Genomic DNA, 14,967 nt, shown 5'->3' with positions numbered 1-14,967 from the left:
ATATTTGCGTCAATCAATTGAAAATATACATACGACCTAATATAAACGGCATTCTTTAAGAATATAGGATGTTTTCCTTCTACGATTTATGAAAAGCATTTACAGTGACTTTGTGGTTATTACTATAACTGATTGTGTATATGTTGAAAAAATGAAACGGTTGACGTATTTAAACGAAAATCTTATTCATTCCAAATAGATAAAATATTTAATAATGGAAAATAAATGTCATGCAAAAATGCCAAAATTACTCCTCTATATTAATTGGACCACAATTGGTCACACATTCACACAATATTTGCTGGTCATATATGATCCTAACTCTCTCTCTCTCTCTCTCTATATATATATATATATATATATATATATATATATATATATATATATATATATATATATATATATATATATATATATATATCAAGGTTGTAGAAATCGCTCGACGTAGGCTAATCGGTGGACTAGGGTCAAGGGATTAATCGGCTAGGCGGCGATAAATCGGGGATCATTAATTATTAAAAATATTAATAAATTAATAAATATAACATTAATCCTAAGAATATAAAATTAAATACAACCTTATAAATGAACAAAATTATTAAAATATTAATAAATATAACATATAACATTATAATTGAACAAAATTATTAAAAATTTAATAAATATAACTATCTCCAAACACTAAAGCCATTTTCATGGCCAAATTTGCAGCCATTTCTCTTCTCTGGAAATAAGGCATCAACCTCAAACTATTAGGCATGTTTCAAATCTCAGGCATCAATTTTTCCAAATCCTTATCTTCAAACATGATTCCACCTTCATCATCATCATCAAAATCATTACCTTCATTTGAATTTCATTATCAATTTCTTCTAGCAATTTGGATGTTGATGTTGAAGGCTACATATATCCAGTGACTTCTCTTTCATTCTTGATAATTAATTATGTGGTATCATCTTTAGTTGCAAAAACCCATGATGTCAAATTTGTTCCTAATGCATAACAAGATGTCAAATTTCCCAATATCATTGCGAGCAACACTTGAGAACTTCATTTAAGCATTTTATCGAACACATGGGGGGCATGAAAAGTAGTGTTCGATTTGAACTGATGAGACTAGAAAATTTTACCCAGGATTAGTTGTAGTGTCCCATTTTATCGTACAGCTACACAACTTTGATGATGGAGTTTGATAATTAAATATAAAGAGGTTTGATAATCGAATACAAGCACCTCAAAACAAATGGAAGGCGAGCTTGAAATCAGATATGGTTTGCTGAAATCTTATTGAGTTTGAATGTTAATTTGATCAACAATAGAAACATGAAACACGAAATCAGATTGAACGTATATAATATATTAAAACTTGTCAAGGGAAGAAAGAACGTTCAGTTAAGATGAATTGAGAATCAGAATGAATCGACAATTAAGTCATCATCCATTGAAATCGACAACAACAAGAAAAAATTAAGCAAATAACTCATCAATTATTGCATACATAACCTCGATTTGACCTAATCTCCTCCTCACTAATCCTTTCCAGATTACCCAAATATTGATTGTTGATTGGGTTCGATACTTGAGAACTCGTGGAAGAAAACAATGGCAGAGTCGGTACTTGAGAACTTGTGGCAGAAGACGATTATTGATTCTAGATTAAGCAATTATTTATTGTTGATTAGGTCCGGTACTTCGTCAGGGGAGGAGTAGTCAAGCAGGGGAGGAGACGAGCCATCAAGAAAATTGGGGGAAGAACGAGACGCAAAGAACATATCTGAAACAGTAAAAGTTTAAGGATCCCACATCGAAGCTGGAATATTCTATCAGGGAAAACATACTCTATATAAAGGGAATCCTCCTTACGAAAACAATCACATTTATGTTTTAGGCAAGCCGTCTCCATAAGCTGGTGGGTCTTTTAAAGTCTTTTGGACCGATTAGATCTGAGTTGGACCGATTGGTTCGAGTTGGGCCGGTTTTGACCGATATTAACCAATTCCGCCTAGCTTAACCCTCTAACCCTTATTCGTAGGCAGTTAGAGGCCGCCAAGCGTGTAGGCGCCGATTAATCGGCCACCTAGATCGATTTTTACAACCATGATATATATATATATATATATATATATATATATATATATATATATATATATATACTTTTTTATCTGTTCAGATTCACATTGTGAATTTGTACTATAAATCATTGATTTTGTATAAATTCACTGTATGAATCTACACAAATTCATAGTGTGAATTTGCATACATTCACAGTGTGAATATGCACAGAGTCACATTGTGAATCTGCATAGATTTCACAGTGTGAATCTATATAGATTTCACAGGGTGAATCTGTATAGATTTACAATACGAATCTAAACAAATTCACAATGTGAATCTAAACAAATCATTTTTTTATATCAAATTTGATATCAATGGATGGATGATGAAAAGTTATGAATATCTATATTCTTAGTTTTTTTTTGATGAACAAATTGCTTTAGAAGTTGAGAAAAGATTAGTTTGTTGGTTCTAAGGTTTAAAATGGTTCCTTGTTGAACCCAACCATATATATATATATATATATATATATATATATATATATATATATATATATAGAGAGAGAGAGAGAGAGAGAGAGAGAGAGATGCAAGTTCTTTTGAGAAGCAAAAAATTTGTGCGAACTTGAGAACTACTGATCCAAACATTATTTTTCAAAATCAAAATAACAAATATAAACGAAATGCAACATCTAAGCCATATTTAAGCTAAAAAAAGATTTGATGAATTTTTTTGACTGCTGATTCATATATATGTATGCATGCATATTTATGAATCAATAGTCATAGAAATTGCTGATGCAGGCTTATTAGCAGTTATATGCTTATGAATGCATAATTAACAACTACATATTTGGAGTTCCCAAGCTCTCACAAATTTATAGTTCGGACATGTTGGTTTAATCTACAATATTTGTTAGTTTAATCAATATCTGAATTTCCAAAACTAAGGGGTTGTTTATTAAAAAAAACATTTTGGGCTCTGGCAAGAAGAACACATGCAACACTTGACAATTCACAATTGTTTGTCTTCTAAAAGACTTTCGACTTAAAAAACTGATGCGCATGTGTTGCGCGATACATCACTGAACCTTTCTCTTCAAACCATTTATCACCTTACTTTAAGTTATATTATCAACATATAATTTTTTCAACATGTTTATTATTTTTATAAGAGTAAATTACACAAATGGTCCCTATGGTTTGGGGTAATTTGCGCGTTTGGTCAGTAACTTATTTTTTAACTCGAAAGGTCCCTACTATTTGCTTTTGTTACATGCTAGGTACCTACAATTTGTTTTTGTTACGCGTTTGGTCCATGTCTTACCTAAAAAGACAATTATTCAAATAGAAAAAATTGGTGGAATAGGTAAGGTAAGGTGAGGGGGTGGGGTTGGGGGTGTGTTTATTTAAATAAACTAAAAAATCAAAGGCAAAATAGTCTTTCTAGTTAAGATAGGGACCAAGCACGTAACAAAAAAAAACAGTAGGGACCTTCCGAGTTAAAAAAATAAGTTAGGGACCAAACGCGTAAATTACACTAAACCATAGGGCCATTCGCGTAATTTACTCATTTTATAATATTATGAAGGATATGATAAACAATTCAAATATAATTTATAGAAGACATTATATAATTTAAAAACCCTTTGGTTAGTTTCATATAAATACTTTTTTGTTACATTTTTATAACCAAAAATTATTAAATTATAGATTTAATCACTAAAATTACCAAGTCTATCGAAGCTAACCGAAGAAATAACCACCGCCCTGAAAATTTTAAGAAAATGAACATGCTGCTCACTAAATTAATAATTGACAAAAGGGAAATCCGCGAAAAAGTCCCAAAATTTTGCCCCAATTTATGATTTAGTTCTAAATTAAATTTTACTTATGAAAAAGGACAGATTACCGGCTAATACAGTCAGTTTGGCCCTAAGAACCGGTAATCCTTATAAGAGCTGGTTACCCCAGCTCATTGACCTTATAATCCTCCATTAAACACCCCGTCATCAACTCCTCCTCTGTAAAAACCCCTTCTTACCTTCCATCGAAGCAAAACGTTACCTGAGAAGAATCAAAGGTAGGAAAATCCACATGGTCCTCCAATATCGTGTTTCCCTTAAAATATTTGATTAATTTTTGTTTTGTATTGATAATGGAGACAGTAGATGACTTCGATACCATTGACGTGGAATTGGATGAGTTTTTCAAACACAAACAAAGAAGTCGATGCAAATATGAGTTCCTAAATACTCTCACAGACGAAGCGCTTGACGAATGCACCATACCTGAGATAAACCTAAATGATTTTGAAGGAATGTCAGAAGATAAAGCACCGCAGGACAAGTAGAGTGATAGTGAAGGTGACGATGAAGACAAATTGCAGTTTCAATACTCAACCCATGATCCGAAGGTGAAATGGAACAATATGAAGCCAGTTCTTGGAGAGAGGTATGAATCACCACACCAACTGAAGCTTTGTTTGACAAATTACTCTATAAGTAGGGGTTATCTAATTAGGTTAAAAAAATGTGATAGTGTAAGGCTCGTGGCTGTATGTGCAAGTGACCCTGAGAAATTTGAATGTCCCTTTGTTGTAAGGGCCTCATGGATGAGCACTGAAAGATCATTCCAAATCAAAAAAATGGTTGAGCAACATACATGTGTTAGGAATTTCCATAGTGTTAATCTTATGGATCACACATGGATAGCAAGGCAGTTTCTGAAGGAGATGATTAGGAAACCAAATCTGAAATGTAAGGAAATGCAAGCTATTATTCAAAGCATGTTCCATTGCAAGGTTTCATTGTCAAAATGTTATAGAGCAAAATGTAGGACAATTTCTTTAATAGATGGAAAGTTGAGTGACCACTATGCAAAAGTTTGGGGTTATGGACATGAATTGATGAGGTCCAATCCAGGGAGTACAATTCAAATATCTATCACTGTAAACCCTGATAACACTACTACTTTCCATATAATGTATACATGTTTTAAGGCTATCAAAGAAGGATGGAAAGTTGGTTGTTGAAGAGTTATAGGGCTTGATGGGAGTTTTTTGAAAGGACAATGTAAAGGTGAGCTGCTAACTGCCATAGGGAGGGATGCAAATAACCATGTGTATCCCATTGCTTGGGCAGTAGTTGAAATTGAGAACAAGCCCAACTGGCAATGGTTCTTGGAACTATTACATGATGACCTAGAATTACAAGGAGGCTTGGATTTGTGTGTTATTTCTGATCAACACAAGGGAATGTTTTCAATTATCTACTTTTTTTTCATTTCATTTATACATGGATCAAGCAGTTAGTAATGATATTTTTTAATGTAATTGATAGGGTCTTTTGGAAGCTGTAAAGGTTGTATTGCCACGTGTGGAGCACAGACAATGTGCAAGACATGTGTATGCAAATTTCAGAAAGGTCTTCAGTGGTACAAAGTTCAAGAATATGTTTTGGATAGTTGCCAAGTTAACTGTTGAAGGGGACTTCAAATTGAATATGGAGAAGATCAAAGAAGTCAATCCTGCTGCTTATGATCATTTGATGGCAAGGGAGCCTAAATCTTGGTGCAGGGCATTTTTTAAAGGTGGAATGGCATGTGAGGCTGTTGAAAATGGAATGGCAGAGTGTTTTAATGCCATCATACTTGATGCCAGAAAGAAGCCTTTGTTGGCCATGCTTGAGGAGATTAGACTATATATGATGGAAATGTTATTTAACTTGAAGCAAGAAGCACGTAAATGGGTGAATAATGTGTGTCCAGGAGCTATTAAGAAAATGGATGAGTTTGCTTTTGATATCAAGTTAGTATTATGTTCATCCTAGTGGTTTGAAATTGTTAATGTGTACACTAATTAAAACTGTTAATGTGTTTGCAAGGGTTGGTATGTTCATCCTAGTGGTTTGAATGCTTTTGAAGTGAGAAATGGCTTCCACTCATATGGAGTGAACTTAGAGGGGATGTACTATACATGCAGACTTTCAGAGTTATCTGGGATCCCATGTGTCCATGCCCAAGCAACCATAATTTACACACAATAGGATCCAACTAGATTCATCAGGACATGGTTTGGTAAGGACAAGTTCTTAGCTACTTATGAGTCTAACATCCTTCCTGTTAATGGCAGTAATATGTGGGAACCAACATCTTACACCAAACCACTACCACCTATTGAAAGAAGAATGTCAGAAAGGCCTTGTATGAAAAGGAAAAGGCATGTCTCTGAGCATCAATACAGGTTTTCCCAAGTCTCCTCTAAGGGTAGAACTGTCCAATGTCAGAATAGTATGCAAATGGGGCACAATAAAGTGTCTTGCAAGAATCCCTCAGTCCAACCAACACCAAAGCCTAAGAAGAAAATAGGAAGGCGAAGGTTGAATCCAGAATTGACCAATTGCACTAGACTTGGGAGAGGTGGTGGAAGAGGTGGTAGAAGAGGTGGTGGAAGAGGTGGTAGAAGAGGGGGTATAAGTGGTGGAAGAGGGTCTACCAGTGTTTATGAAGAAGGTGAAAGTTCTGGGAGAAAAGAACCTGGGATTGAGACTCAATTTTTCACCCAAACAACACCTAATGTTGAGAGTCAATTTGTCACCCAAACAGCACCTAATGTTGACAGTGAACATGTACCAGAAACACAGGAAGCTGATGTTAACATTGATGATGAAGGTGATGGTATTGATATAGCTGATCTGGATCAAATACTGAGTGATTTGACTTACCTTAGAGAGTCAAAATACAGTGAAACAGAGATCCTTATGTGTCTTAATATCACCCAATCACAACTGAAAGGATTTGATGCTTTGATTCACCAATCCAAACAAGCTGCAAAGGTATATATTATAACATTGACAATGAATTTTATTTTTCAATAACATAACTAACTTGTATTCTTTCCAATGCAAGGATGTGCCTTATGTGAGTGAACATGTACCAGAAACACAGGAGGACAATGGTGAAGATGGAGCTGAAGAATCACAGGAGGACAATGATGAAGATGGAGTTGAAGAATCACAGGAGTACAATGATGAAGATGGAGTTGAGGATAACGAAGAGGGAGTTGATGATACTCAAGTTAGGGTTAGAACTCAAGTCAGGGTTAGAACAAGAAAAACTTCTAAAAGGATCACTGAAAACATGTTGAAGAAAATTGTGATTGACAAGAAAGGAATAGGAATGGCTCCAGAAAAACCTCTTACTTTGGATTAGATTGGTTAGGATTTAAGCACTTATATAGGCTACTTGGGCAACTTTGTTAGGAAGCCCTTTTTGGTAAATTTGTTAATATGCCATTTCTTTTGTAAACAATATACAATATGGCTGCATTGTTAACACTTTGGGACTTTAGATTGGTTAGGATTTAAGTAGTTATATGGGCTATTTGGGAAAATTTGTTAGGAAGCCCTTTTTAGTAAATTTGTTAATAGGGATATGCCCTTTCTTTTGTAAACACTTTGGCTGATTTTGGTATGTTTTGTTGATGTATAACTTACATCCATTTTGTTCATTATGTTATATTGAAAAACATCCTTTATTTGCTCACATCATACACTTACAATTGTACATTGCTCAAACAGTAGGTATCCAATAAACCATTTTTCGTTCAACAACATACAACTTACATCCAACTGTCATTTAAAAGTTTTACAACAACTTAAAACTACTTCAACATAATCCACACAATCACCAACAAACACAAAAAAACCCAATCTTCCATTTTTCACCTTCACCTTGTATAGGAACCTCTTGTTGGATTAGTGTCTAAGTCCATAACTATTTTGGTATGTACTTGACCCGATGGTGCATGGTCCTTTTGGGTTGCCTTCACCAAAGCAACTTGATAGGATGAATTATGGAGAAAAAGGATTAAATATGATTTATTAATATATTATGAGAATAATATATTAAAGGAGAAATCATATTGTTTAATTAATATTAGTCAAGAATTAATAAGAATTAAGTTTGTGACTAAAAGAGATTAATTGAACTTAAGAGACTGGAATTGTAATTATAAGATAATTGCAATTTAGGCTATGGATTGCCTTATATTAAGGAGTGGACGAATTCTATGGGGAAACCCATTAGAAATCGTCCAAGGCCTTTAAGGAAAGGAGTCCATGGGTTGCTTAGGGCTTAAGCATCCAAATTATGGTTTCCTTGTTAGATAACCCTAATAGCCTCACTATATATAGAGCCCTTATGCCCCAAAAACGTGGACAAGCTTTCTTCTAGGGTTTCCACACGTTTTGGGCAGCCTCCTTCTCTTCTCCTCTTCATTCTCTTGCTCTTGGTGTTTGTGAACCATTAGAGGAGTGACATTTGTGACTCTAAGCTTTCTAAAGTCAATACAAGAAGGATTTGAGATTGTTATTGCTACATAACAATCAAGGTATGATCTAAACCCTAATTTATATGTTATATTGATTATCATATGCTAGATCTAGGGTTTATAGTCTTGGATAAATTGCATGTACAATAGAGAAACCTAGATCCAAGCATTAGGGTTTGTATGAGCACATAGGATGTTCTTATAGCTAAAACTCATCACCTCTTGAATCCACAGCTTCTTCCACAAATTCTTCCGCAAACTCATTGTGTACTTGAATGTCATTATTGTGAAACTCCATCAACAAGTTTCTGTACCAGTTGTTTGGTAATGGGGGATCGACCCAAGCAAAATACTTGCAATCTTTTTCCTCATCCTGTTATATAGGAAATAAAACCTAATTGGAAGAGATTTGAGATGTAATTAAAGAGGTTTAAGGGATACTTACCCAAAAATTAGGGCAGCCGATGAACCTCCTGCCACGGTTTGTTGGCCTCCATGATGTCCACTTACCAACGGGGTCTTCACAAAAGCATGTTGCCCTTAATGCTTGCCTTCGTGATCGGATATTGCTCCTACTTCCCACTGAGCTTGAAGATGCCATTTTGGTAGATGGAGGGTAAGAAAGGGTTTTTATAGAGGAGGAGTTGATGACGGGGTGTTTAATGGAGGGTGATAAGGTCAATGAGCTGGGGTAACCAGCTCTTATAAGGATTACTGGTTCTTAGGGCCAAACTGACTGTATTAGCCGGTAATCTGTCCTTTTTCATAAGTAAAATTTAATTTAGGACTAAATCATAAATTGGGGCAAAATTTTGGGACTTTTTCGCAGATTTCCCTTGACAAAACTGCAAAAATGGTCCTTATTGTATGCATTTTTTCCGATGTTTAGTGTAAACCTCGACTTTTTCGGCTTCATGGTCCTTTAGAGGTAGTTTCTTTGTGGTCTTGGTCCCTCGGTAAACTAAAATGACTTTAATGCCCTTATGATATATATATATATATATATATATATATATATATATATATATATATATAATATTTAATTTAAATGAAAAAGAAAACAAGTAATTAATTTGGACAAGGAATAATGTCATAAAAAGCCTTAATTTTGTAAAAAAAAGTCGGTTTTACCCTCCGATGGGTTTTTGTGTCATTAATGCCGCATACTTGTCTCACTTTTTGCGTTTATGCCAAATACCCGATTGCAAGAAGGTTTATCGGTTACCCCTCTACTTACCCCTCAACTTTTCCAACCGTTTCTTAACTAATGAAGAAATTAACCCCGTTTGGTAAACGTTAGACATAGAGCTCCACACCCTCTCTCCGAAGCGTCAACTCAATCACAGTCAATCGTAGTCTACTGAGAAAAATCTTGGGCTTTTGGAAGGGAATCATCACGAAATTTGGGTATTTGAAGAGGATTAGGTCTACATTGTTGGTATCGTTGTTCTAGCAGGAAGATAGTTGGGTGATAGTCTCGTTGAGTTGTTGAACCAGTAAGTTTCTCAAATCCATGATTAAAGCAATTATCTAGTTAAAATTCTTCAATTTTGTTTGTAAAATCTTTTTGATTTTGTAGGTAACTGTAATGGCTTCATCGGATGACGTTTTCAAAGAACTATTTGCTAGTATATACGAGCCCTTCTCTGGACTAAATGAGATGGATTATGAGCTCCATGGTATTTATATGGATCACGAACCAGAGCATGAGTTCGTGACTGCGCTTGATAAATGTAGGGACGTCTTTCTCAATGTTCTACTTAGTGATGAAAACTTAAGGAATTCAAGCATGGCTGATGAAATCAGAGCACAAGTTTATCATGCTAATGAATGGCAAAGTGATGAAGAAGGTGAACAAGAGGCGGTGAAGAATAAGTACATAATTCATGATCCAAACACACCATGGGATAAGATGGAACCTAAGGTAGGTGATATGTTTGAGTCTCCTGCACAACTTAAGTTTTGGATTCAAAATTATGGGGTGTCAAATGGATATCAGATATACTTTGAAAAATGTGATAAAACTAGACTAGTTGCAAGATGTGGGAAGAGGACAGAGATGAATGATTGTCCTTTCAGATTGTATGCTGGATGGATGTACAATGAAAAATCATTTCAAGTTAAAAATTTGGTTGGAGAGCATCGTTGCAGTAGGAAGTTCAAATTTGGAAGTCTTGTTTCCCCTAAATGGATAGGTAGGCATTACATTACTGAAATTGCAAACACACCTAAGATGAAACTTAGGGACATGATTGCCGATATCAAACAAAGGTTGAGATGTGTAGTATCCATTGGGCAAGTCCGTAGGGCAAAAAAATGGGCCACTGAGTTGATTGAAGGAAAACTAATTGAACATTATGCTAGGGTATGGGATTATGCTGATGAATTATTAAGGTCCAACCCAGGTTCAACATGCAAAGTTAGTGTCACTGTCAATCCAGATGGGAAGAACTACTTCCACAGATTTTACATTGGTTTCAAAGCTTTAAGTGATGGATGGAAATTAGGGTGTAGAAGAGTAATTGGTTTGGATGGATGCTTCCTGAAAGGACAGGTGAAGGGTGAGTTGTTGACTGCCATTGGTAGAGATGCTAATAACCAGGTGTATCCTATAGCATGGGCTGTTGTTGATGTTGAAAACAAGCCTAACTGGACTTGGTTTATTGAGCTTCTTAGAGATAGTGTAGACCTTCATGATGGCAGAGGATTGGTGGTGATATCTGACCAACATAAGGTCTGTTTTCAATACTCCATTTCATATAAATGTTAATACAATTTAAAAGGGATGCATATTGACTTGAATGTTCTTGTCTTGTAGGGATTGGTTGAAGCTGTAAAAGATATACTCCCAAATGTTGAGCACAGGCAATGTGCCAGGCATGTTTATGCCAATTTCAAGAAAGCATACACAGGGTTGGAGTTCAAGAAATTATTTTGGGCTGCATCAATGAGTTGTGTAGAAAGTGACTTTATGAGGCACATGGAAACCATCAAGAAGTTGAGCCCATCTGCATATGAGTACTTGATGTCAAGACAACCAAAAACATGGTGTAGAGCTTACTTTGATAGGGGTTATGCGTGTGAAGCAGTTGAGAATGGAATCTCTGAGTGTTTCAACTCAATCATTGTTGATGCTAGGAAAAAACCCCTTATCACAATGCTTGAGGAGATCAGGATATATATAATGGACAGGTTTTCCCACATGATAGAGGAAAATGTTAAATGGAAATCAAATGTTTGTCCTGCTATACTTAGGAAAATGCAGTTGTTTGGGAAAAATATGAGGTATGCATAAAAGAAATTTAACATTTGTTGTTTCTTTTTATTATTCTTACTTACTATACCAACTTATGCAGGTTATGGGTTGTAGTTCATAGTCAAGGACATGTTTTTGAAGCTAGAAGAGGATGTGACAGCTATATGGTGGACTTGGACAGCAGGGCTTGCAGTTGCAGATTATGGGATTTGTCTGGGATCCCATGTGTACATGCAAATGCTGTCATCAACTACATCAATCAAACACCAGATGTATATATTGATGGGTACTTTTCAAAGGAAAATTTTAAAAAGTCTTACTCCTCTAATATAAAACCAGTGAATGGGAGTAATCTTTGGAGCCAAACTGGATTCATAAAGCCATTGCCTCCTTTGGCTAGGAGAATGCCAGGTAGGCCTACTACCAAAAGGAAGAGGCATGCTAGTGAGCAAGAGGGGAGGTTTTCATCAACAAGGGTATTTGTACCAAGAACAGTAAGATGTGGGAAATGCTTAGAGTATGGCCATAATCAAAAAAGTTGTAAGAATGAGAAAAAACCAGTAGTACCCTTGCTACCAAAGAAAAGAGGCAGACCAAGGAAACATCCATTGTTAACTGAATATGATGAGTCATTAAGAGCTTCTCAATCCAGTCAGCCTCCAATGCAGAAAAACAAGTCAAAGAAAGAAGCATCAAGTTCCAAGGTTTTAAAAGCCTCAAGGTCCAAAAAAGAAGCAACTGAATTTGATGAATCATTAAGAGCTTCTAAATCCAGTCAGCCTCTAAAGAAGAAAAACAAGTCAAAGAAAGAAGCATCAAGTTCCAAGGTTTTAAAAGCATCAAGGTCCAAAAAAGAGGCTACTTCACCTCATAAAGAAGATGTTTCTGCAACTCAAAAAGAAGTTGTTGATGGTATTCAGATTGGGGAAGGTGATGGAATTCAGAATGAGGATCATGGTGATAGTATTGAGCCTGGGGATCATGGTGATGATATTCAGATTGGGGAAGGTGGTGGTATTGAGACTGGGGGTCATGGTGATGATATTCAGATTGGGGAAGGTGGTGGTATTGAGACTGGGGGTCATGGTGATGATATTCAGACTGGGGATGTTAATGATGTTATTGTTGAAGATTGTCATATTGTTGAAGAAGTAGAAGTGGTTGATGTTGGAAAAGAAGATGTTTTGCTTCCAAGGGTTGGTTTAGATCTACACAAAGTGCTTGATGAGGTTGAGCAGGGGCTGGACGAAATATTAGGGGAGGGTAGTTTTCAACAACAATCAGAAACCTATGATGCTACTCAATCAGATTATGAGGGTAATGTTGAGTTTAATGATGGAAAAGCTGATGGTGTCCTTGTAGATAAGGTAAAACTGGATGCTGAACAGATTGCATCGATGTTGGAAGCAGGATATAGCATGGAAGAAATTGAAGGTATGGAAGGGGTAGAACTGGAACTGGATGACATGCTACCTGTTGAGCTGGTAAGAAATTACTTTTTTGTAAGTGTTTTTCATTATTTTTCTCCAATTTAATTTATTTATGTAATTATCAATATCAGGATATGGAAGATGTATTGGATCATCCTTCTGATAATGATGATGAGGCTGTTATTGATGATGTTGATGGTATTGTTGATGGTGGTGGTGAACAAGAAGAAGGAGGTGATGATGGTCACTTGGGTGATGATGAAGGTGAACAAGAAGAAAGAGGTGATGATGAAGGTCCTGATGATGTCCCTAGATTGACAAGGTTGAGAAAACCCTCTGAAAGGATCATTTTGCAGAAGTTGAAGAAGACAGTGCTTGACAAAAATGGAGGTGGTTCATCTGCTAGCAATCCAGTTAGGTTGGAGTAGTTGGTTAAGTGTTTTGGGGGTGTAGTGGGGAGGGTAAACACGGGCAGATGGAGCCCTTTTTGCTAAATATTATTGTCATTCCACCCACTAAATGCAGCATACATCCACTTGTTTTATGTTATAAACTTGGTTGCCTTTTTTGATAATTTATTTAGGTTTTTGGATACAATTGGATGGCTGCTACGTATTAGTGAGATGTAAAAAACCTTATGCAATTAATACACCCCCTTTTATTTGTGTTATGATGAATGTGTTATCCATTGTTGTCAATTTTTATTACCATTTTATGCATATTACTTTCCCATTTGTGTTATGGTGAACATGTGTACCATTATTGGCACATTTGAAAACCATTTATGCATCTTGCTTCCCATTTGTGTTATGGTGAACATGTTTACAATTATTGGCACATTTGATAACCATTTAAGCATCTTACTTCCCATTTGTGTTATGGTGAACATGTTTACCATTATTGGCACATTTGATAACCATTTAAGCATCTTACTTCCCATTTGTGTTATGGTGAACATGTTTACCATTATTGGTACATTTGATAACCATTTATGCATCTTACTTCCCATTTGTGTTATGGTGAACATGTTTACTATTATTGGAACATTTGATAACCATTTACGCATCTTACTTCCCATTTGTGTTATGGTGAACATATTTACCATTATTGGCACATTTGATTACCATTTTATGCATCTTACTTTGAATTTGTGTTCTGCTGAATGTGTAGTTACCATTGTCATAAAAGCATTCATAAAATAGATCATAGCCATACAAACATTAATACTATTGCACCATTCAAACTTTTACAGATTTAGTACATCTACCAATGTAATAAACTACACTACAAACTTGTTATCATTTCATCTAACTTACATCTTAATAACCACTACAACAAGACATACCAAAATACTCACTAGCAGCCCTACAATCAGTTTGAGCAACATCACAGATTCGATATCTTTATGTTGAAGGTTCAATTGCTTCTTAAAAGCCCTAAATTCGTCTTCTTCTTCATCAACCCATTTGAAATGACCACAACCACCATCTTCATCCTACAAAAAGAAGAATAAAATTACATAAAGAAGGGACGATAGTAGAGAGAGCATAATTAGGGCAAACATCAAACAATTACCTGGTAATTAGGGCAGCCACGAAACTTTCGTCCTGGGTTTTCTGGAGTGCGTGAAACATAAATAGGGCAAATATCACCACAGCTACATCGTATTATCTCCCGATTTTTCCTTCTTGATGTGCCACTCCAGCTTGAATTTGATTTCGACGTTGTCATTTGGTGTACAAATCTGATTTTGTTTTCGTGATGTTCTTCTTCAAAAACCCAGCTTCGTCGTTTGGTAAATGGGGTTAAGAAACGGGGGGAAATGTTGAGGGGTAAGTAGAGGGGTAACCGGTAAACCCTCTTGCAACCGAGTACTCTGCGTTGATACCACTGCTT

At 35.6% G+C, this 14,967-nt stretch overlaps 2 protein-coding genes across 3 annotated transcripts; one reads left to right on the top strand and one right to left on the bottom strand.

Moving 5' to 3' along the window:
• The first annotated feature begins 10,586 nt into the window (after positions 1 to 10,586).
• LOC111904663 (uncharacterized) lies at positions 10,587 to 13,889 on the top strand. Of its 2 annotated transcripts, XM_023900403.2 has the most exons (5): positions 10,587 to 11,119; positions 11,204 to 11,670; positions 11,742 to 12,649; positions 12,701 to 13,125; positions 13,203 to 13,889. In XM_023900403.2, the coding sequence occupies exons 1-5, from the start codon at positions 10,619 to 10,621 to the stop codon at positions 13,497 to 13,499; spliced, it is 2,598 nt and encodes an 865-aa protein (XP_023756171.2). In that variant the 5' UTR covers positions 10,587 to 10,618; the 3' UTR covers positions 13,500 to 13,889. The 2 variants fall into 2 exon arrangements, with proteins under 2 accessions (XP_023756171.2, XP_023756170.2); XM_023900402.2 differs by having other exon boundaries at positions 11,742 to 13,125.
• Positions 13,890 to 14,285: 396 nt separating this feature from the next.
• Positions 14,286 to 14,917, bottom strand: LOC111880701 (uncharacterized). The gene is made up of 2 exons (XM_023877122.3): positions 14,647 to 14,917; positions 14,286 to 14,566 (listed from the first exon to the last, which is right to left on the bottom strand). Exons 1-2 carry the CDS (start codon positions 14,800 to 14,802, stop codon positions 14,384 to 14,386), a joined length of 339 nt encoding a protein of 112 aa, XP_023732890.1. The 5' UTR covers positions 14,803 to 14,917; the 3' UTR covers positions 14,286 to 14,383.
• Between the last annotated feature and the right edge of the window lie 50 nt (positions 14,918 to 14,967).

The sequence above is a fragment of the Lactuca sativa genome, chromosome 3, assembly GCF_002870075.4.
Source record: "Lactuca sativa cultivar Salinas chromosome 3, Lsat_Salinas_v11, whole genome shotgun sequence".
Lineage (NCBI taxonomy): Eukaryota > Viridiplantae > Streptophyta > Magnoliopsida > Asterales > Asteraceae > Lactuca > Lactuca sativa.
The sequence above is the reverse complement of the archived record's forward strand: the minus strand, read 5'-3'. Positions and strand labels throughout refer to the sequence as shown.